Below are 22,235 nucleotides of genomic sequence, written 5' to 3'. Positions count from 1 at the left end.
TTCATTTATTTAGGTGTGGAAATCATCCCTAGTCCTTGCTACCAATTCCTTCAGTGACTCATATTATCGAATGTAAATAAAAATCATAAAAATGCCGATTTGTATTTTTTTTTTTTTTTTCAATGACACGGGTTCAAGGCTGCTGACGGTCAGGTCCAGTTCGCCATTTGCCCTCCGTTCGACCGGCTCCTTCTGCCGCTTCGAGGCGGCGGATGAATTTGATTCTGATTTTCATCACCTCGGAGCAAACGTGGGCTGCAGTCTTTTTTTATTTTTATTTTTTCCACTCCCAGATTTACAGTTTACATGTTGCTGCGGCCATTAAAGCCAAGACCCGCCGCAATCGCGTAAGCGGAGGGGGCTGCGTTGCGCCCCATCGATCCGGAGTCATTCCTTAAGGGGGGCTGAGGGGGAGGGGGGGGGTGAAGAACTGTATTGTGGCACATCTGAGGACACTCGGCGACGTGTTGTATCGTGATTTGAAATCTACCCAGAAGTCCACATTAGGCTTTGAAACCAGGCAACAAAAGCCTTGCGTGGTGTGAATGAACGCTCTTATCCCCCCTCCCGGCGTCCTGAAGCGTCCCCCCCCCCCCCCCCGGCCCCGTGGGTATTGGCGTGCAGCCCGAAAGGCCCAGCTGTTGGTGGGCGGCGAGGCGAAGTGCAGCAGGTTGTCGTCAGACTGGGAGCATCCTCGCACTAGACTGGAAATGAGCCGCGTAATTAGCGGAGAACGAGGCCAGCGGCGAGCCAAGTGGTCCTCTGGGACGGGGGGGGGGGGGGGGGGGCCTCGGGGGACCCTCGGGGGACCCCGAGACGTGTGGCTAATCTGCAGGGAGCTCCCTACCTGTTGGAGCGACTCGCGGACCTTTCCAGCGCGAACGGCGCCGCAGCAGGTGTTTTGCTGGCAGCCGTTTTCCGAGCTGAGTATCGGCAGCCACTTTCGAGCATTTTGACTCGCGGAATATATTTGATCTGGGATGACATAAAAGCACACAATCTGCCAAAAAACACAGCCTACACTCTTCTTGTGTCAGGAGAAAAAATGTTTACGACTTTTTCTGTTCTTTAGTAAACAGCGAAGTGTTGCTTTCGCCCCAAAAGCTGCTTTCTGACTAAAAAGTTGCGAATTTCTTTTCAGAAACGTGGCATGAGCGATGGCGACTCAAGTTCAATGTCAGTGACTTGTCTTTTTCTTTTACTTTGTCGTCTATTCCATGAAGTTCTTCAGTTTTTGGGCCACAGAAGGCGCACATTTTGTCACGGACCGCCACGTACAGTATACCGGTACTTCCTTTATACCAACGCGTACACTGGATGCAGTTTTCGAGCGTGAGGTTGAAAGAAGGACTGAGCCGAGGTTGGCAAAGTAAGAAGCGGTTTATGAAAGTAAAATGAGCAGAAAAAGACATACTGAAGGAAAGTGCAGATACTCGGGGGGATCTCTGTGAGTACAGTATTTGCACATTGTTACTTCGAAGGACATTTTTTGGGTCAATAATATTTGAAAATAGTAAAGTTCCGACATCAAGTCAAAGTTGACAGTCTGGTGATCCATTCGGAATTAATTCCATTCAAATTCCCACAGGCACACGCCACAAGTGACTTTCATGCAATTAAAGTGGCCTAAAGTTTAGGGGGCGGGGGGCGGGGGGGGGGGGGGAAATAGATCAGTAAATGTTAATAAGCCCTCGGCAGCTGATCCCTACGAAGTTGATCACATTGTTTAGTTAATTGAAGGACTTTCTAAAGAAGAAAAGTATTCATCAGAGACACAAAAAAACGAACAAAAAACAAACCAAAACTGCTCGTGATGTCATCTGTACGCCAAGAGCTTTACAGTGCTGCATTTCCTCACGTTTCAAATCGCAACAAAATGCAAAAATATAACTGATACTTGGAATCCTTGATTGTTTTCACGTCAGTAAAAACTTTCGCTTCATGCTTTTTTTGTACAAGTCCACAATAGCAAATAATAGCGAGGTAAGAAAAGGCGTTAAAAATATAAACTCTTTCATCTGTATTTAATGAGTGCCGAGGCAGAAATTTAGCGGACATGCATACACTGCGTGTATCTTTCTGCCTGTGTAGGAGTATATTGTGTATTATGTATTCCGTATTGTGTGAGCTCTTTCGGTTCCATCTGCGTTCGCCGCTGACGAGCGAAGCCGTGAAATAGATCCAGCTGGAGATGCCGGGCCGAACCCCCCTGGGAAATCATCCGCACTGTCCGGGTCCACTTCTTTCAGCGCCCGGGAGGACCATCAATACGTGGGTAATTGAATTCCAAGCACAAACACCGCTGCCAAATGAGCTTGCGCGAGGCCGCCGTCGGGCCTCCCGGGACCAGAACGGCGCCGATGAACGCGTCAGCCGTGAAATCACAATTCCGCCCCGAGATGCTGCGCCGTGACGCGCCCCTGCAACACAGCCCCCAACCCCTCCCTGTCATTGGACTGTTCCAAAAACGTCTCTCCAATTATTGTTTATTTTTATTATGATTGTTGTTGTTTTTTTTATTATTATTATTCGTAATTCAAATCCCATAAATTGTCAGGGAAACTTGCACGACGGCGTCGATAAGAAATTTCTGAAGAATATTTGATTTTTGTTTCAGGGATTAGACGCCACCAGTGGGTTCAGCTATTCTGTCTGCCAAATGTTGGATCATTCCCGGAATGAAACCTTCAGAAAAGATTATTTGTTCTGCGCTTTGGCTTCAGAATGAAATCAGAAGTCAAACTGCGTAAATATCAATTTAGAATTTTTTGGGGGGGCGTTCAAAAGCTGTTGAGCGCGCGTGTATGTACGTACAGACTACTGTGCTTACATAAATGTATTTTAAATGTTTTTCGTGGACTATGAATGCACCTGCCACACATTGTAGATGGTAAACCTTAAAACATGCAATTAATGTTATGTATAGCGACCAGAATATAAACAAGACATGTAGGCCTACCGCTGTTTTTTTTTTTTTTTTTTTTTTTTTAAATTGTTAGAATTCATCCCACCACCCCCCAAAAAATATATATATTTATTTGTAGCCAAATCACAAATGTATTTATTGCGTTTTCCATGTGATGTTTTGCAGCAACTTTCATCCTCCTGCATGGTCACATTTCACCACCCCCAGCAACCCAAAGACTGCAATGAAGACGAAAATGTTCAACTTTGAGGCGGACGTCGAAAAATGTCGCCGATGGCGGCTCGTGGAATCCCCCCGCCCCCGCCCCCGCCCCGGCAATGACGCCGCAAGCAGCCGCGCATCCCAGGTCCAAGTCGATAACGACTTCCGAGTGCTTTAAGCAGCATTGCTAATACAACAAACAAATAAATCAATGAAAAGTTTTTCATTCCTAGGCGTGTTTAATGTGAAGCCTAAAAACATACTGACTATAACGACATCATCTATTGTTATATTTAGTAAGCTATGCGCTACTTTTCCCCCCAAATTCCTTCGGGGCCTTAAAGACATTTACAAAAAAAAAAAAAAATGCTCGCACGATTCCTACAAAGCCAGGATAGAAGAACCCGCCCCCCCCCCACCCTCGCCTGCATGCTATGCGGAAGGGTCCAAACTGGTTTATTCTCAGCATTTCTAAACTTCAAAATAAGGGAATATTTGCCCCCCCCCCTCTCAAAAAAAAAAAAAACAAGACAATTTTTAATTGTCACTTATGATTTTTCTTGTCCTCGACATGATTGTTGAGGCCTTTTCTCCTTTTCATCGAAGCAAAGCCGCCATTGTAAAAAAATAAAAAAAAAAATCTCGATTTAGCTCAAAGTGTCTTGGGACGTCATTTCCGCGCAATCCAGCGGTGCGCGTGCGCGTGCGCGTCAAGTTGCACTCGTGATCCAAAACAAGTTTGCTAGCTGTGCTTTTCTCAGGGCGGGCGCTCACACAATAGGCCGCGTTTGGGAGCTGCCTGGCGCCATTGCTTAATTAGGCGAAGACTTGATTCATTTGTGCCAACTGACAGCTAATTAAATGTGGTGCCAAAGTTAAGACTGTGTGACGCCCACCTGCCTTTTAGCAACACCCCCAAACGTGTTGAAATGCAACCTGTTGAGCATTTTCAACAATTGCTCGTGGCAAAGGGGAGCAAAGTCGATTTACGTTCCTCCCCTCACCTGTGGGCACCAAGTGTGGGTCGTGACCAGAAGAACAAGATCCCGGATACAAGCCTCCGAAATGAGTTGCCTCCGCAGGGTGTCCAGGCTCTCCCTGAGAAAACGGGTAAGTTAGTTCGGGCATCAGGGAGGGGCTCAGTGTCAGTGGCTCGGGGAATCCGATCCGGACGCCTCCCCGGTGAGGTGTTCCGGGCACGTCCCACCGGAAAGAGACCCCGGGGACGAGCCAGGACACGCTGGAGAGACTCCGTTTCTCGACCGGCTTGGGAAGGACTCGGGATCCCTCCGGAAGAGCTGGAAGAAGTGGCTGGGAAAAGGGAAGTCTGGGTATCCCAGCTGAAGCTACTTCCCCCTAAAGCAAAGTGGGAAGCTGGACCTAACACCCCCTTCAACAAGGCAAACAAGCGCCAAAGGATTGTGGTCTGGGTCTTCGGAGCGATCTTGTCTATTGGCCTCTACTAAATTGAAGGGGATCTACTTCGCTTGTCAGATTCTAACGAGACTCGATGGCCGAAGAAACGTGCACTCGAGATCGGAAGTATGTCACCAACCAGACATGTGACTTCACTCCTCATTAACTACTGTCCATTTTGAAATATTTTACTGTCAATATTTTGAAATCTTTTTTTTTTTTTTTTTTTTTGTCTTGAAGGAAAGTAAAATGATGACCACAGCGTGTGGTGGGGCGGCGCCCTGCTGCCCCCTACCGACCACCCAGCGGCGTTGGCGAGGCTAAGCGGTACGTCAAATGTGCGGCTGGAGGTTGCACCGGTGAGAAAAGGAGAGATGCAGGATGTCGGGCCTGCTGTCACGCGACATTAAAACAAGTTGTCTGGAGATTGGATTTGGGGGGGGGTAAAAAATTAAAGGTCGTGAGCGAGTCAACTCCAATTTCTGCCCTGGCGGGTCCAGGACGAGCTCACCGCAGGAGGCCCGGCCTCGGCTGCTGAACGAATCCGGGGAGGACAATTAGGGGCTTATGGTTGGGGGGGGGGGTTGATCGCGGGGCGTCCGCCGATCCGCTCGAACCCCGGCAGCCCCGAGCCGCCGCCGCCGCCGCCGTAGCTCAAAACAGTCGGGGGCATTGTCCCGCCTAATTACGCTGAAAGAGGGGGCCCCCTTTTTTTTTCTGTGTCATCGCTGCCATGCCTGTCCGATTCCTTTCTCCTGCCGAGCCGCTCGCCCCCGTCCGCTGTGGGACTGTGCTAATTATGCCAGAAATGGGCCCGAGTAATTATGTCACTCCTTATCAAGCGTGATGACAATGATTTTTTTTTTTTTTTTTTTTGTCGAGAAAGTTGTGGTTACTCTCCCAGGAAAGTATCCCCCTCATTACGCCAATAACGCATGTGCACAGGCAACGAGGGCAAAGGGGCGCCGACCGGACCGAGCCGGACTCCCAGAAATGGAGACCAGAGAGAGGCAACGGCACCACCGCGTTATTTTTATTGCCCTCATTAATGTGGCGAATCGGCAGCGGCTTTTGTGTCTTCCCCTTAATGGGATGTTTTGATCAACGGCCGCCGCCGCTCATGGGAAACGGCAATTAGCCAGATTAGGAGAGCCGTTTCTGGGCCTCGCGGACAAAGGCCGTCACGGTTCAGAGGGGAGAAAAAAAAAAAAAAACAACCCACCTGCTGAGAAAGTTCACATTTGCAACTGTTGCTGTTTTTGACCTTTATGACAAATCGGAGATATGCCGAACGTCACGCGAAGCAGAACTTGCTCAAATCTCGTTTATTCTGAATAAACTGCAGCTCTTTAATGCTGTTTTTTTTGGTGGTGGTGGTGGGGGGGGGGGTCCAGTCAGAAGACCATTACAATAGTCAAGTCTGTTTGAGATAAAAGCATGGATGAGCTTCTCCTGATCTGCTTGACACATCCAAACCTTCACTCTGTAGCCATGTTCATTAGAATATGGAAATATTCATTCATTTTGATTTTGATCTATATTTTGCAATAGCTGAGAAGTTTTATGGGGAGTTTTAAGCATATAGCAAAAGTGCAGATGCAATGATTGAATTTATTGTCACGAGTAAATTGCGACTTTTTTTTCCTGTTTGAAGTATGAATTATTCAGGAAGTGGGACGTGTGTGACTTCGCTGATCGTGAGATTGAAAACCCTTCACTTTACGGCAGTGGCGCAAATGCTTGCGGGGGCGTTCGGGACATTTGCGCAGGCCGCAGATGGCACGCGCGTCCTCCGCCGTTCCCCCCGACGTCCCCTCCCCAATTTGTGCCGCGCGTGCCTTTCAAATGAGGCCCAAATTGAATAGAGCCGCTTCGATTTGGAAAAAGACATTTATTGGCTTTTTGAGGGCGGGGCCCCACGCGTTGCACTTTCTATTACGTGACATTTTTTGCAGTGATGATAAATGTATGCGGCAGTTCACGTCAAAACATATCCAAAACATATTTGGGTAGAATTATGAAGAGATTATTTTTGTTTTCATTTTTTTTTTTTTTTTTTCCAGTTATGGCCCCAATACCCGAAAGTGGGACGGGGGCGGTTATAAAAGCATTTGCGGGGGCGGGTGGGGGCGGAAGGGTTAAAGCAGCTTAATAACAGCTCAACAGATGCACAAAACGTTTTGCATTGCGCCATCCTAATTACAATATGCAAATGAGCCGCAGGCTCGACGGCGTCTTCATTGGCTCAATAAAAGTCGTGACCATGAAATCGCTCATGTGCACGTTCTGGACCTTGATAGGAATGACGAGCGTCGGTCGTACTTGGCTCCAACAACAACAACAACAACAACTTTGAGCTCACGTTTGAACACAAAGTTTCACATTTTTTTGTAACACGTTACAACATTTTGTGGCTATCGCACCTTAACTCGAATTTGGGTTCATGTTTTGCTCCAAATCATATTTTGTGGATGGATGGCTTCTAACACTTGTTGATATTTTTTGCTCAATCTATATTCTGCATGTTTTGATTGATATTTTTCTCAATCCATAATATGCTTGTTGGCAGAAGAATTTTCTTTTTGTCGGATAGTTTTGTCATTTTGTGGGTATTAAATTGATGATAACCTGGGAGCTACCGTAAAAAATCGTCAATTCAAAGGTTTTCTTTAATAACGATCTGAGCCATTATTAACAATTTGTACATAATTATGTGATAACTGCACATTTATTTTTTTAAACCAATTAACATAGTTTCTAGATGTATGTGATTAGAAATTGTCCTTGTTTCTCTCAGTCAGTCATATATTCCCCCCCCCCCCATTTTTCTCTCCTCCATAAAATGAGCGGATAACGTTTTTGGTTCGTGTGTTTTCTTCCATCTTTATCATTATTCCAATCTCATATATGAGCAAATAAAGGTGCAATTCTTGAGCAATATTAAGCAGCTGCTTTCCTAAAAGGGTAATCATAAACATGGCGTGCATTTGGATGTTTAAAAAGGACATTTTCGTTTCTTCGGAGCCGATTTTTAACAACCCAGGACGTCAAGTGTGAGTTTTTTTTGGGGGGGGGGTTTGGCGAAATGTCCTCCGCGAGGCTCCCGCTGCTTTCCAGAGGATTTGCGGAGATTCTTGCGCCTCGTTGCAGCCATCAGACGCAATTACAAAAAGTAAAGTGAGGTCAAAAATGTAGGTCTTCCCTTTGGAAATGAAAAATAGCTTAAAATGGGGGGAGCGGGAAGGGTAAGGGTCGTAGTGGAAAGCTCAATGTGGAGTGTGCGAGTTCTCATGATTGGCCGCCGCCTGTTGCCTGCCACCGGGTGTGGGGGTTGGGGGCCTGGAGGGGGGGGGGGGGGTCAGATAAAGAGAAGCATCCCGTCTGCAGCGCAGCAAACGAAAAGTGAAATCTCAGCAGCGACGCCATGACCGGCAAGGACGGCGTCGTGCTTTCGGAAAACGCCGAAAATAAGCAGCGGGCCGCCGTGGCGGCCCCCGCCTGCAAGATGCCCCCTGCGGCGCACCGCCGCACCGGCTTCGGCATCCAGGAGCTTCTGGGACTTGGCAAGGAGCCTCCTCAGCCTCCTCCGCCGCCCCCGCCCCCGCCCCCGCCGTCGCTGTCGCCCGCCACCGCCGCCGCCGCCGCCGCCGTCGCCGCTCTGAGGCGGCCGCTGGAGGCCCTGGCCCAGCACCGGGGCCACGTCCTGGCCGCCCGCTCGGCACCGGGGCACGGCGTCGGCCTGCTGGGCCCCGACGGCGTCCGCTCCTTGTTCGGCCAGGCCGGCTTTCTGGACGCGCGCAACTTGCATCTGCAGCCGCTGCACGCCAGGCCCGAGATGCTCCAGTCGGCCAGTTCGGGTCAGTCATGTGCACAAGGACGCTGAATGAATTGCACTTTTTTCTTTTTTAATATTTCTTTCTCCTGAACGTGTTTGCACTTGGAGGGCTCGTTTTTCCAACTTTGTTGCAGCCTTTGTTCAATTCAAATGACATTCATTTGAACGCAGTTTCGTGTGGGGAAAAAAAAAAAAAGTCGAAGCATCCGAATTTAAATCATTTTGGAAGCTAATCGAGTTTGTATTTGTTTTTAACATTTTATATATATATATTTTAGTTGTAGTCAGAAATTATTCCAGCGCTGTAATTGTCTTACGTCGGATAAGGTGTCTCACTATTATATGACGACAAATTCTTATCACTCACTGTTCATCTTTGATGGGAAATCTCAATTTTATTGGTTTTTTTTTTTGTGTGTGTTATTCCTCACAGATTCCGATGACGCGAGTCTTGCCTCCAGCGAGAAAAAGTTCTCCAAATCCTCCTTGAACCAAAGCAAAAAAAGAAAGAAAAGACGACACAGGTAGGTTTTTTTTTGTTGTTGTTTTTTTTCTTCAAGAAATGATTATTGGAACACAGACTGAGAAATTGTCATATTCGGACCTTTGTCTTGGAGTCCTGGAGAAAAATATATTTCGTTTCTGATGATATCAAAACGACAGCATGTTTAGATCTGATATGGCGCAAATTTGAGGATGCAGAATGTCTCCAATTTTTCTTCCTGCAGCCGCCTCAGACTTCTGAGCAGAATGTCGAGATTTGGATTTTTCATATTGAAGCAATCTTTCGCATTGGTGCACGCAGGACAATTTTCACGTCGTATCAGCTGGAGGAGTTGGAGAAAGCCTTCAACGAGGCACACTACCCGGACGTGTACGCCAGGGAGATGCTGTCCCTGAAGACGGAGCTGCCCGAGGATCGGATACAGGTGGCCATCCTTGGGTGCACTTTCCATAGCGCTTGTCCTCAGTCCGTACTCCTGATTCCTCCTCAAATTATTATTATTTTTTTTTGCCATCACAAACGGACCTTTGGAAAAACAACCGATTGCCCAAAGCCCAACAAACGAAGCACATTTGAAGTAAATTGAGAGCAGCTCTCCGTTAGTTCCGTTTTCTCATTTTTGTTGGGCGGCGCGCCGACCGCGTGAGGGTCGGGAAACAAAATTGACAAACAAGCACTCGCATCGAGTGGCATTCGAGTCTTCAGTGAAGCTGACGAGCATTTTTATTGCAATCGAGGAAAACACACGCTGGCGCTTCGATTTCAACGTTATAAATATTCTTTTTTTTTTTTTTTGGTGCAATTTTGAGATACGAGTAAGGCTACTCGCAACTTGTTGTTTTCTTTGCTTTAACCTGCCAACAGAAATTTGAGAATCTTACTGTCAAACTAAACATCAAATGAAGAGAATGACACAGTATAGAAAAAAAACCTTCATGCTCATCCATGATGGGAAACGCCATAGACCGGCTAACTAATAGCATCTACTGCACGTGGCTATGTTTTGGGCACGATTGTACAATACTGCGTACAGCAGAATGAGCCCCAATGATCTCATTTGGACGCAAAATATTACAGACTGCTATTTTTTTTGTCAAAGGGGGGGGGGGGTCGGACAAATGAAAACCAACCAAAAAAAAAAAAGTTCACACTCCTCATCTTGTTCTGTAGTTTAGTGTAATTATTTAATTGTGGAGAACTTCTGTGTCGTCCCCCATGAAAGCGAAAGGCCAGAAATGAATTAGCAGGTGATGGTCGCCGATCTCTTTTATTTTGTTTCCGGGCTATTGTGTTGCCCGTCTGGCATCCATCAGGGCCTGGAAATGAACTTATTTTTCAATCAGGCCGGGGGTCACGCACGCGCCCCCAAAAACCGCTGTCGAGAGCCCCTCTCGCCCAGCTCATCTGACGGCCATCTTGCTACGACACGGAGGTCACCGTCAGATGGATCTGAATAGTTTTCCCGCTCCTCCGCTTTGACGGTTTTTAATCTGGCGTCAGCGCACACGCGTGGCAATCTCATTCCGCCTGGACGGCCATTTTATGACGCCGGTCGGCGCTCATCCATATTCACGAGCTCGCCGGGACTCGTCTGGCCGAAAAATCAATCTCGGCTCGGGAGGAGGCCCGCAGGGGGTCTCGCGAAAGGAGGACGGAGCGGAACCGCCGAGGTACCGCGCAAGTCTCACCTTTCCAATCGGAAACAAGGGACGAAAGCGACGGCGTAAAATGGCGATCGGCACCGTCTGATGACGTTGACCCAAACGTGTCGGCCTCGCCGTTCGGCTCAGGAGGGGCCCGGAACTCGGTCTTCAGCTTGACTTTTTCCATTGCGCAATTTTTAAACGTCGACTTTCACGCGGTTGCAAAAGTGCAAGCGGTGCATCGTAGGAGGTGGGTGCTCTTTTCACATCACCTGTAAAGGCAGCCGACCCCCCCTTTGGGGGAAGGTCGCCCCCTTTATTATTGCCGTCTGTTTAGTACCGCTTTCACCGTGTTGGACTGCGAAACCGGGCCAGACTTGACTGCAGGATTCACCACTTTGGTGAGCCCGAGCTGGTCTTAAAAAAAACCCCCAAAAAAAAAGCATCAAAATTCCCTTTCGGGACCCAAATGCGTAAAATGTGTTCCCAACAACAATATTTGATGTTTTTAAACTATATTAAAGTGAGTGTCTGTTCTTTTTTTCAGGTTTGGTTCCAGAATCGGCGGGCCAAGTGGCGCAAGCGAGAGAAGTGCTGGGGCCGGAGCAGCGTGATGGCCGAGTACGGCCTGTACGGCGCCATGGTCCGCCACTCCATCCCGCTGCCCGAGTCCATCCTGAAATCGGCCAAGGGGGGCGTGACCGAGTCGTACGCGCCGTGGTTACTCGGTGAGCGCCGTATTTGCAGTTTTCCATTTGGCCGTAAATTGGTGACCTCGACGCATTTATTTGACATTCCGACTGGACCGGGGTTCCGCCGCCGCCGTAGGTCGGGGAACCCCGTCGGAAGTCAAGTGCTTTCCGTGCGCTTCTCCGCTTGGTCCCGAAAAATGTTGAGTTTTGCAATGACAGTAGAAAACCTGCGGCGTTCCACAAGGCTCATTCCTCAGTCCGCAGATTTATTATACGTCAATTGCCTGTTTTGCGGGTTCCGTGCAGGTGGGCGTGTGCGTCGTGTGGGTGCCGCGGACTGCGCGTGCGTTTTTGGCGCGAAACGAGTGCGAGAGCAAAAAGAAAGTTGATTATCGGCGACCGGGAACTCTCGTGTGCCAAAAAGAAAATAAAGCGAGTACACAGCAAGTCGATGCTCCGTGAATTTACCTCCTCCCGCCGTTGAGCTTGGGAGTTGCGACGCGAGAAGGGAGTTAACCCCAAGGAGAGCAACCTCGGCCTCGGAGAAGACCGGAGGAGGAACGGTTAACACCCGTCCTGTTGGCCGGCTAAATAAGATCGACGTAAACGGAATTTGCCGTAGTACATAAACACAGTATTCGTGCTAATTATAGTAAATATTTGGATGAAAAACACGTCTAGGACAACTATCTATTTAAAAAAAAAAAGAGAGAGAAAATACAAACAGTAACTAATTCGGCCACTATTTGTATACTACTACTACTACTACTACTACTACTGCGTTCGTTCACGCGGGTTAATCAAGACTATGGCGTGTCCCGACTTGCATACAAATTTGGATTACGGCAAAACCCATCGGAGCAGAAAGAACTGGTTTTAAATTGACAACGTCACAGATAGCTCTGTGCTAGGTCCGCAGATTTTTACATTGTGCGCTCCAAAAGGCCAAGTTTTGCACTAGAAAACCCGCGGTGTTCCACAAGGCTCGCTAATTGGTCCTCTCTACTTGAGTATCAAAACTATTTCGCTTTCCAGTGGGAAAGCAAAATAAGGTGGTTAGTACGACTGCAGCGAGGTAACTTGAATTTGTTCCGTGAATGGGAACGTGTGCTAAAGTGGCCATTATTGTCTTTGTTCTCAGGGGTGGTCCTTGCTTGAATATCGCAAAAACGCACATACTTGTGACATGTTATGTATTACATTTCATTCATTATTTTTTGGGTTATGAAGATAGTTTTCTGTCCGAATAACGTACTTTCGCTGCCCGTTTTCGTAAACTGTGGGTGCGTCGGCGTAGTTTTGTCATTGAGCCCGTCCGTCCCGATGGATTCACGCCAAAGACCAGAAAGTGTCAACCCGGCCGATAAAACGGCAGCAGTCAATCGTGCGATAATCCCACTTCATTAGCAGAGATTAGTGACCACGTGTCAATTGATTATCTGAAATCTATCAGGCGGCTCGTAATTGATTAAAGAGTGAGGAGGCCTCCATTTCCTGCAAGTGAGAAATTGCCGTCAAGCGCTAAACATATAACACGTTCTGTCCTTCAGGTATGCACAAGAAGTCGGCGGAGACGCCGCCGGACGAAAGAAGCGGCGGCACCGAGACGCCGTCGAAACGGGGGGGGGCCGGGGGCGGCGACGAACTGCGGGTGCACAGCATCGCCGTGCTGCGGGCCAAGGCGCAGGAGCACAGCGCCGAGGCGCTGGCCGCGCCCGGGCGACAGGACCAAACTGTGGGGGGGTCGACGGAGGACCGCACGGACAAATGAGAACCTTTCGGGGCAACGTTGGAAACGGACGTGACGGACGGGCCAGGGACGTGATCCCGCCCCTTCCCCTTCCTCCAACTTAAAAAGGACACATACATAAATAAACGTACACCGTCAAGCCGGCGATTTTGCGCCTTCGGCAACAAATCGTAGACGTCCACCCGCAAAAGCGGAACTCGCATTTTCGCTTTTGTGGACATTAAGAACAGCAAAGATTGAAAAATATCAGACATTTTATGTTCAAACGCCGATTCCAATGTCTGACGTAGCGGCTCGCTAGCCACCAGCTGAGCTACGTTGCGTTTGCCCCAAGTGCTAGCTATGCTATGCTATGCTAGTTATTTGCCTCAGGCGCGACTCCAACGTAGTTGATTCAATGTAGACGTGCTCGCTGTTGTTGCTGCTTCCAAATGTTCATTTCGTGATAGAATGACGCTAATATACTTGCGACTTTCATTCTTTTCTCTGCTTCGTCTTGTGAAGGTTAGCAGCCCGCCTTCCCCGCTGTCAAGTTAGCTGCGCCTTGGTTCACGTTCGCCTTTAAGCGGTCGGCATCGGGGCGCTCCAGAAAGAGCAGCAGAATACTGGGATGGTTGCGTTTTTCAGTGAATACGAGGCGGGGACTTGTCGAATTGGGACGATTTTGCTGTTCGTTTAACGTTTGTTCTACTCGTTCGTGAGAAGCGCAAGAAAAATCCGGTCACGCCGTGACCTCTGACCTCGTCACTTGGAAGATCCCCGACTTACAATGTGAACAAAAGTGTATCATAGTTTCAATTTCTGTTTGTCTTTGTATATATGTGACTGGAGTCTGATTAAAATGTCGTATTTAAAAAAAAAAAAACAATTGAAAAAGAAGCTGACGGCTTTTGATTTTCACGTTTTTGTTTTGGGAGGTTTGTGCCTTTTGCTGCTTTTAAAGAGGGAGAAAGAAAGAAAGAAAGAAAGAATAAAAAAAAAAGTGTGCAGAGTTGCTGCGTTTGAGGTTTGCACCGCCCCAGAGCGCCAAACAAGTCCAGCCCTCCTCTTCGGATGGAAGTTCTGGGCCGTCGTCTTTCCGCGTAGTTTCCGTGCTCGCTTTGCGCTCCCCACAAGCGAAAAAAATGCGGCTGCGGGCGGCCACGTCGTCACTCGGCCGGAGGTGGAAGAGCCACGCGGCGGCGTTGGCGTTCATTCCCGAGGCTGCGGGCTTCCAGGGGGTGCGGGACCGCGCGGGGCTCCAGGAGTTCTCCGTCGCCCGCAAGGAGCGCTTCTGGGGGGCCGTGGCGCGCCGCCGCCTGGACTGGATCAGCCCCTTCCGAGGCGTCCTGGACTACGACGCGGAGCGGGGCAAAGTCAGCTGGTTCGAGGGTGGACGCCTGAACGTCTCCGGTGAGTTGGACTTGCGCCGACTGACATTGAACGCACCACCCTCGAGCAACTTCTTTCTACACGCGGGATGCGTTTTTTTTTTTTTTTTTTTTTTTTTTTTTAAATAATTTGTGTTGAGTCCGTAAAGCCCGTCCAAGCCGTGAAAAGTGAAGCTCGCTTGTCAGAATTTTCTGCGACCTTCCAGTGAATGACTGACTGAGCAATTTGGTTGCATAAGCATTTCAGTCTTGTTCTGTTTTGGCACGAGTCCGGTTCCGGCCCAGGACCGTCCCGCCGACTGACTGATGTTTGCTCTCTAAACTGCTGCAGTGAACTGTTTGGACCGCCATGCACGCAGCAGCCCGGAGAAGGTGGCCCTCATCTGGGAGAGGGACGAACCCGGATCCGAGGTCAAGGTCACTTACAGGTCAGTCGGCCCCCCCACTCGAGTGGAGCGGTGCGGTGCTTGAGTGTGGGTTGGGGGTTGAAATCCCCGCCCGGGTTTGTGGCATTGCCATGAGTTACCTCCACACTGCATGCTTGCCGTTCAAGTAGACAACTTTTGGAATTCCGCAAGGCTCGCTGCTCGGTTCACAGCTTTTAAAAGCCAATGAGAAACAAGACTTGAGAAAATGGATGCCAGGATATTTTTCCACCTCTCCCTTGCCTGTAGCTTATTTGTTATTATTATTATTTCCAAAAAAAAACAAACAAACCAGGCAGCTTCTGGAGATGACCTGCCGCACGGCCAACCTGTTGAGGCGGCGCGGCGTCAAAAAGGGCCACTGCGTCACCATCTACATGCCGCCGTGCCCGCTGGCCGTGGCGTCCATGCTGGCCTGCGCTCGCGTGGGGGCCGCCCACAACGTGGTCTTCGCGGGATTCAGCGCCGAGGCCCTCGCCGAGCGAATCCGAGACGGTGAGGTGGGGCGGCTGAGGGGACTTACCATCATTTTTAGTTCATTTTTATATTTACACCATTCTCCTACTGCGGTAGTTTGGAGCGTGTTCCGGTTGAAGTCCAAATTGGGGACTCTGCTTCTTTTTCTGTAGTTTTCCCGCTGGAGCCCTAACCTCACTGACACGAATACAGTGGACCGCATAGTGAGCCGTGTGGAACGCCATTACGTTTTGTACTGTAATTGTACTGCATTCCTGCAGCGCGTACTTGAAACATCTGTGAATGGACCAGCAGGCCTTGTGGAACTAAAATCCAACGGCAAATAATTGTGAGACTTACCAAGAGTGCAATGTAAACATTTGTGGGCTTTGTATAGATCCCTGTGGATAGTCGTCAGTCCACGACGGTATTCCACTCCCGCAGCGGCGCTTAATCAGAAGTCAAACTGTTCAGTCGTCTTTGCTAATGCACGAGTCGAGTCAGAATTTCTGTCAATATTTGTAGTTACTCGTGTGTGTGTGTGTGTGTGTGTGCTTCGATGAACACACACGTTCTCCATTTACAGCGTTTAGACTTGAATCGACGGTCGCGTCTTTTTCAAAACGTGCTTTCAACACATGTGGAACAAAGACGTTTGTTTTGTTTTTTGTTTTCCTCGACGGAAAATAGCGCGGTATTAACGTCCCCTCGGCGACTTAATAGCTGACTACTTGACTTCCTTTCCTCGATACACTGCGGAGATAAGATACGGAAATCGTTTGCGGTGGCCAATTCGGCTGCCTTCAGGCGACGCAGAGCAAAGAGCAAAGTATGAAAACGCGACTGTCGACCCTATAAAAACAACCGAGGCTTGGTTTTATTATGATTATTATTCTTTTCCTACAGATACCCAGAACACAACAAAAGTGCCCTGTCAGCTGCATTATTTTTCTGAATTCCCCAAAAATTACGCACCCTTCATACGAAAGTGCAAATACAGATAAAGGTACAACAAATAAAAGCCCGGTTAAGGGATTGTTTCAACTCTTCGACTTTATTTAAGTAAAAATTAGAGTCTGAAATGTACAAAAGTCAAATTGTTTCTGTCCGTTATGTCCGACGTATGTTATGATAAGATAAAAACAATTTCAGTGCCCACACAAGAGTTGAACCGAATAATCTACGAGTAAGTTAACGTGAGCACACAGACGCACAGTTGTTGGACTCATGGTATGTCGTAGCACCAAATGCTCCGTATGTATTTCAAATTTGATTCCCCCCCCCCGGCCCCCATTCGAAGCGCTCGCAGCCCGTCTCCGCGACCACGTGTTGGGAGTAAGACGGACGAGGCCTCGCCTCGCCTCGCCAACGCAAACGCGCGCGGCCACACGCCTCCCGTTGGGTCCAGAGGTCGGGTTGAGGTCAGGGTTGCTTTCCGGCGAGCGCGCTGTGCAGTTTCCTTCGGCGCGTCGTAAATCTCCACGGCGAAGATTTGACAACTTGGTCGACTCTCCAGTAGTTAATTTGTCTCCATTTTCAGCAGCTGTCACCATTTTTGCACAATCTATCGTCGTCATCTGAATATTATTCCAGGCAAAACGCACATGTTCCTGAATCATGTGACTTTGTCAAAAACTGTCGACGGGATCGAGGGAGCTCTTAAACTGTTTTGTATCTCCGTGATCTCCCCCCCACCCTGAGGGTCCCGTCCCCGCTAGGGCAATGTCAGAAATTCATTGTGTAAATGTTTTTATTCACAAAAGCTCATTTTAAACCCAGATTTTATTCAGGTTATTGTTTATTATTCAGTGGAGTAAAATTGCATTAACCGTCCAAATTGCACAAAACAAGGCAGCAATTATGTATGTGAACTCGTTTGGATTGGGATCCAAATTGTCTTTGGGAAGACCCTCCCCAAAAGGGACATGAAACCATTTTGCAGCCTTTTATATTTAACTTCCTTTGTTCGTAAGTCAAACGCTCCGAAATACACTTTGCCGATCTTGTTGTGGCGAAAAAATGTAGCAGTGAGAGCAATAAAGGTGCTCGGTTAGCCCCGTACAGGAAATGCGCTTCGCCGCTAGCGTGCGGCAAGAGAAAGAAAGAAAGAAAGACAAGACGCCGAAAGAGCTTCCACGGGATAAATTCTGCGTATTCGCCAGCCCTCACGGTCGCCGAAAGCGACAAACATTTTTCTGTCAAATCACATCCCACCGCCGGCGCGGTCCGGCTTCATCTGTCGCCATTTTAGCCCGGTCCAGTACGGTGATCACCGTCAACGAGAGCGTGAGGGGCGGCAAGGTGACCCGGCTGAAGGCCACCGTGGACCAGGCGGTGCGCGACTGCCCGACGGTGCGCCAGGTTTTTGTTGCCACGAGGACGGACACGCCGGTCGCTATGACGCCCAAGGACGTTGCCATGGACGAGGTGAGAGGTCCTCAGCTTCTCTCCGAGACCCCGTTTGGACCGAAATCAGCCGAATTTGACAGGAGATGATGACGGAGGACGCCGCGTGCGAGCCGGAAGCCTTGGACAGCGAGGACGTCCTGTTCCTGCTCTACACGTCGGGCAGCACCGGGAAACCCAAAGGTCTGGTCCACACGCAGGCCGGATACCTGCTGTATGCCGCGCTCACGCACAAGGTAAGAGATTGGTAAACCTGTTCAGTCCCAGCGCGAGATCATAAACCGAGGAACCGCCGGATTTAGTTGCCTTGTCAAGCTTTTCTGCCGGCACGGAAAGTCATTTTAACATTTATGTAGAGCGGACCTAGGATTGAGCCTTGTGGAACACCATCTCCGGATCTCTTTCGAAAGGGCCCCCGAGTTTATCGTACATAAAAGAATCCAGTCCAAAAAAAAAAAAAAAAGAAAAGATATGACAAGGGCAGCAGTAAAGCAGTAACTGAGTGCGCTGCTCTCTTGCGCTTCTGTCTTCCTGCGGCACCCGGCAAACTTCTTGTTTGGGTTGATGAGCGCAAAAACGTCGTTTCTGGGCGCAGTCGCCAACCTCGCGGCCTTTGTCTTCTTCGCCTCCTCCTTCAGTACGTCTTCGACTACCGCGACGGAGACGTGTTTGGCTGCGTGGCGGACATCGGTTGGATCACGGGACACAGTTACGCCGTGTACGGACCCCTGGCCAACGGGGGCACCAGCGTCCTGTTCGAGAGCACCCCCGTTTATCCCGACCCAGGTACGGGCGACAGTTTTTATCGCTCCCGTGCTCTTCTTTTGTGTGTGTGTGTGTGTTGGCGATCACGACGTGCTGTTTTGTGGAACTGTTTGCGCTTGAGCTTGAAATCCAAATAACTTTTTCCCACCGAGAGCTAAAATTAGGAGCTTGCGGCTGCTCACGTGTCAGGCGTCAGTCGTGTTGTGTGTCGCGCAGTTGCAAACGCTCCAAAACACTGCTGGGAACCTTCTCGCGTTGTTGTGGCTTCAGGACGGTACTGGGAGACGGTGGAGCGGCTGAAGATCAACCAGTTTTACGGCGCCCCGACGGCCATCCGCCTGCTGCTCAAGTACGGTGACGAGTGGGTCCGCAAGTACGACCGCTCCAGTCTCAGGACGCTTGGATCCGGTACGACGGACTCGGCCCGGTGAAAGACGCGGATCTTCCTAACCGTGTCCTGTGTGCAGTGGGCGAGCCCATCAACACGGAGGCGTGGGAGTGGTACCACAGCGTGGTTGGAGAGGGCCGCTGTCCTGTGGTGGACACCTGGTGGCAAACGGGTAACTGAAAACCGACGCTAACGTTAGCGTCTAACACACCCCCATGCTGGCTTTCGAACGTTGCGCTGACAAAAATCCAAGTGGCCTTTTTCCTCTTTGGCCTGAGGACACCACGCCCGTGATTTCCAAAAACAAGTTGAAATGCGGACTCGTCAGACCACAGGACACACTTTAACACTTTGCACAGTGAAACCGTCCCGTGGGCTTTTCTGGCCGTTCTTGGTATTTGCTTTTGCGTTGCACGGTAGAGTTTTAAATTACACTGTGTTAGCTGGCGACGGTTTTCTGAGTGTACCCGAGCCCACGCGCAGGCACAGGCAACGGTGCTTTTTTTTCCCCCATGCAGTGGCGCTTCAAGGGGTCAAAGGTCATGGGCATTCAATGTGCCTTTTCAGCCTTATTGCTTGCGTTTGAGTCTTTTGATTTTCTTTTCTTTTAAAGTCCATTGAGAGAACTCTGTTATATGCTGCCCCCTACAGTTTTGGAGCGTAAACTGCAGCACGAGCGGCCAAATTAGCATTTGACGTGATACGCGCTAATAAGAAGATGTGAAAATCATCATGTTTTGCTCGTGAGACAAAAAGGAACATCTGACGTCCCGAAATGAGATTGAGGGCATCATCATAAATGTCGCGGATGGCTTTTAATTACCACACAACTGGCCAATAGCTCTAATTAATGACGCGTAATCGCAACATTAGCACAGGAGGGATTGGGAATTTTGGAATTATGGACGCAGATCGAGGCGTAATCGTCCGCTGGCAAGCGTCTCGTTGTTTTTCCAATCAGCGCTAAGTGGCTTTCTTCATCCTGGACATTTGTTGGCCTATTTGATTCGGATCTGCCGCTGCCGCTTTAAGGCCTCCGCGTGGGATTTTCCGCCACGGTTCCCAGGACGCTTTGGTTTCGTCATTTATCCATGCGCCCAATCGCATATTTTATGCGCATCCATCCATTTTTCCACAGCTTAATGCAGGACAGTCATTTTTTGAAACATTTGTTTTATTCCTTTATTTTGATATTGCTATTACAATTCCTTATCTTTTTTTTGTTCAGTAGTTGTTCTTATTTCCTATTAATGTAAGGTTTTTCTTGTGCCTATTTTTAATTCATTTATTCATATTTTGTAAATAGATATAATGTGTTGCTGTTCAAGAATCTGAGCATCACGTTTTTGATGTTCCCCCACTAGCTGCTGCGAGACTCGGTTAGCACCATGAGAAAAACACGCACTACCGAGAAATTGTTTCATTTTTGAGGTTTTTTTACAACCTGCTCGTCATGCTCGACAACCAAGTTGGAGTATTCCAAATAAAAGTGGATGCTCGTGAAACGTGACCAAAACATTTTCCAAAACGTCCTCAACTGCCGCCAAATGCGAGAATTTGCGAGGGTCGGCGGTGGCACTTTTGGCATGTTGGCTGTGTGCAAAATCTTTTGTTTTTGTCCTCTTGTCAGAGACGGGCGGCATCTGCATCGCGCCGAGGCCGTCGGAGCCGAACGCGGAGATCGTCCCGGGGATGGCCATGAGACCTTTTTTCGGCATCCAACCGGCGCTCATGGACGAGCAGGTGCGTGCGCAGGGGCGGCGGCGGCGGGGCTCGCTCGCCATGGAAAGCCACACAGCTGGCGAGCGTTTCATAATCCCGGTCTGACCCTCCGACGCGCCAATCTGTCGCCGCCGGGAGCACTTGATCCCTCTTTACACGTAAAAGACTGAGCATCTACACGTACTTCCGCGTTTGTATTGTACTGCCCTCTTGTGGTCAAGGCGTGCAGACCGCAAGTAGCAACACAATGTCCATTGAATTGAAGCCAAAAATGGTTCAGTTCTACATATTCCGTTTCTTTTTGTGAGCGTATGGTTTCATAACCAAAACCATTTTTGGTCTGTGAATGTTCAGCCCCCCCCCCCCCCCAGCTGATGGTCTCACGCAAATGAGGGGAAGTGCAGACCAGAACCGTTTTCAGACACACGCAATGATTTGCTTGAAAATAGTGTACGTGTGTCCAAATGAAGTGGCGCTTGCAAAAGTTCTGGTCTTGTGCCACGTTCAGGGCAAAGTGGTGACGTCCAACGACGCCTCGGGGGCGCTGTGCCTCGGTCAGCCGTGGCCCGGCATGGCCCGCAGCATCCACGGCGACCACCAGAGATTCGTGGACACCTACTTCAAGACGTACCCCGGTAAGAACGCTCGCCGACGCAGCGTCGTCGTCGCCGACGGTCCGACGTGCCCCCCCCCACCCCCCAGGTTACTTCTTCACGGGGGACGGCGCCCATCGCTCCGAGGAGGGCTACTACCAGATCACGGGGCGCCTCGACGACGTCATCAACGTCAGCGGACACCGGGTCGGCACGGCCGAGATCGAAGATGCGGTGGTAAGAGACGGCGGCGGAAAACCGGGCCGGGGTTTCCTCAACTCTTCCTTCCGACTAAGCTTTCAAATGCTAATGCTAACAGAACCAATGCTCGGCGGTGGCGGAGTCGGCCGTCGTTGGCTGCTCGCATCACATCAAAGGCCAAGGTGAGCCGGCGCACGCAAAGTCTCTCGACCCCGTCGCGAGGCCCCGCAAGTGAGCCCGAGTCCGCTTTGCAGGCGTGTACGCCTTTGTGGTGCTCAAGCAGAACGCCCAAGAAGCGGACCTCGCCTCGCAGATCAACGCCGCCGTCTCCGGCAAGATCGCCAAGTACGCCTGCCCCGACCACATCCAGGTCAGTTCCAAACTTTCGGCCGCGCAGGTATGAAATCAAAAAAAAAAAAAAATGTAAAAAGAGTCATCAGGACGTAAACTGTTGTATTCTTCAACGCTGGAGGGGAACAGCAGCTAATCACAGCCCCCCACCGCCCCACAAAAATAGCAATCCTGCAAGATTGAGTTCATCATTTTGTCATTTTTTTAACTGCATTTGAATCCTTATGTGTTCTCAAACTCCCCCCCCCCCCCCCACTCATTCTCACGTGCACCACTAAATGACAGGAAATAATATCGATATTGACGAGTTCCACGTTTTTTGGGTCGTTGTGTCCGTCAGTTTGTGCAGCGCCTCCCAAAGACGCGCTCGGGCAAGATCATGCGTCGGGTTCTGCGCAAGGTGGTGGAGCGAGACCCGGGGGGCCTGGGCGACCTCAGCACGCTGGACGACCCCGCCGTCGTGCAGGAGATCGTCAGAGGTCACCGCGACCTCTGCGGGGGTCTTGAAGAGCAAAAGTGAAGATTTAAGCGGTCCCATTTTTTTGTGCAATTGTTTGAATCGATTTGACGGAATCAGCCGAGTCCAACCA

At 49.5% G+C, this 22,235-nt stretch overlaps 2 protein-coding genes across 3 annotated transcripts; both read left to right on the top strand.

The window, feature by feature from the left end:
- The first annotated feature begins 5,941 nt into the window (after positions 1 to 5,941).
- LOC133496728 (visual system homeobox 2-like) lies at positions 5,942 to 13,791 on the top strand. The gene is made up of 5 exons (XM_061812633.1): positions 5,942 to 8,400; positions 8,812 to 8,902; positions 9,184 to 9,307; positions 11,074 to 11,254; positions 12,769 to 13,791. The coding sequence occupies exons 1-5, from the start codon at positions 7,968 to 7,970 to the stop codon at positions 12,987 to 12,989; spliced, it is 1,050 nt and encodes a 349-aa protein (XP_061668617.1). The 5' UTR covers positions 5,942 to 7,967; the 3' UTR covers positions 12,990 to 13,791.
- A 170-nt stretch (positions 13,792 to 13,961) lies between these two features.
- Positions 13,962 to 22,181, top strand: acss1 (acyl-CoA synthetase short chain family member 1). Of its 2 annotated transcripts, none has more exons than XM_061812621.1 (14): positions 13,962 to 14,360; positions 14,670 to 14,766; positions 15,059 to 15,258; positions 17,471 to 17,646; positions 17,712 to 17,861; positions 18,264 to 18,411; positions 18,661 to 18,798; positions 18,858 to 18,950; positions 20,409 to 20,521; positions 21,009 to 21,135; positions 21,203 to 21,330; positions 21,413 to 21,476; positions 21,549 to 21,664; positions 21,986 to 22,181. In XM_061812621.1, the coding sequence occupies exons 1-14, from the start codon at positions 14,093 to 14,095 to the stop codon at positions 22,163 to 22,165; spliced, it is 1,998 nt and encodes a 665-aa protein (XP_061668605.1). In that variant the 5' UTR covers positions 13,962 to 14,092; the 3' UTR covers positions 22,166 to 22,181. The 2 variants fall into 2 exon arrangements, with proteins under 2 accessions (XP_061668605.1, XP_061668604.1); XM_061812620.1 differs by having other exon boundaries at positions 17,709 to 17,861.
- The last annotated feature ends 54 nt before the right edge of the window (positions 22,182 to 22,235 follow it).

Source organism: Syngnathoides biaculeatus, chromosome 23 (genome assembly GCF_019802595.1).
Source record: "Syngnathoides biaculeatus isolate LvHL_M chromosome 23, ASM1980259v1, whole genome shotgun sequence".
NCBI classification, from domain to species: domain Eukaryota; kingdom Metazoa; phylum Chordata; class Actinopteri; order Syngnathiformes; family Syngnathidae; genus Syngnathoides; species Syngnathoides biaculeatus.
This window is presented reverse-complemented; position numbering and strand designations above follow the sequence as displayed.

Coding starts and splice junctions, on each gene's coding strand:
- acss1 (XM_061812620.1), top strand. CDS start 14,093: ATGCGGCTGCGGGCGGCCACGTCGTCACTCGGCCGGAGGTGGAAGAGC. Junction 15,259..17,470: donor CGCCGAGCGAATCCGAGACG/GTGAGGTGGGGC, acceptor TCGCCATTTTAG/CCCGGTCCAGTACGGTGATC. Junction 21,665..21,985: donor CCTGCCCCGACCACATCCAG/GTCAGTTCCAAA, acceptor TGTGTCCGTCAG/TTTGTGCAGCGCCTCCCAAA.
- LOC133496728 (XM_061812633.1), top strand. CDS start 7,968: ATGACCGGCAAGGACGGCGTCGTGCTTTCGGAAAACGCCGAAAATAAG. Junction 8,401..8,811: donor GCTCCAGTCGGCCAGTTCGG/GTCAGTCATGTG, acceptor TATTCCTCACAG/ATTCCGATGACGCGAGTCTT. Junction 11,255..12,768: donor GTACGCGCCGTGGTTACTCG/GTGAGCGCCGTA, acceptor TCTGTCCTTCAG/GTATGCACAAGAAGTCGGCG.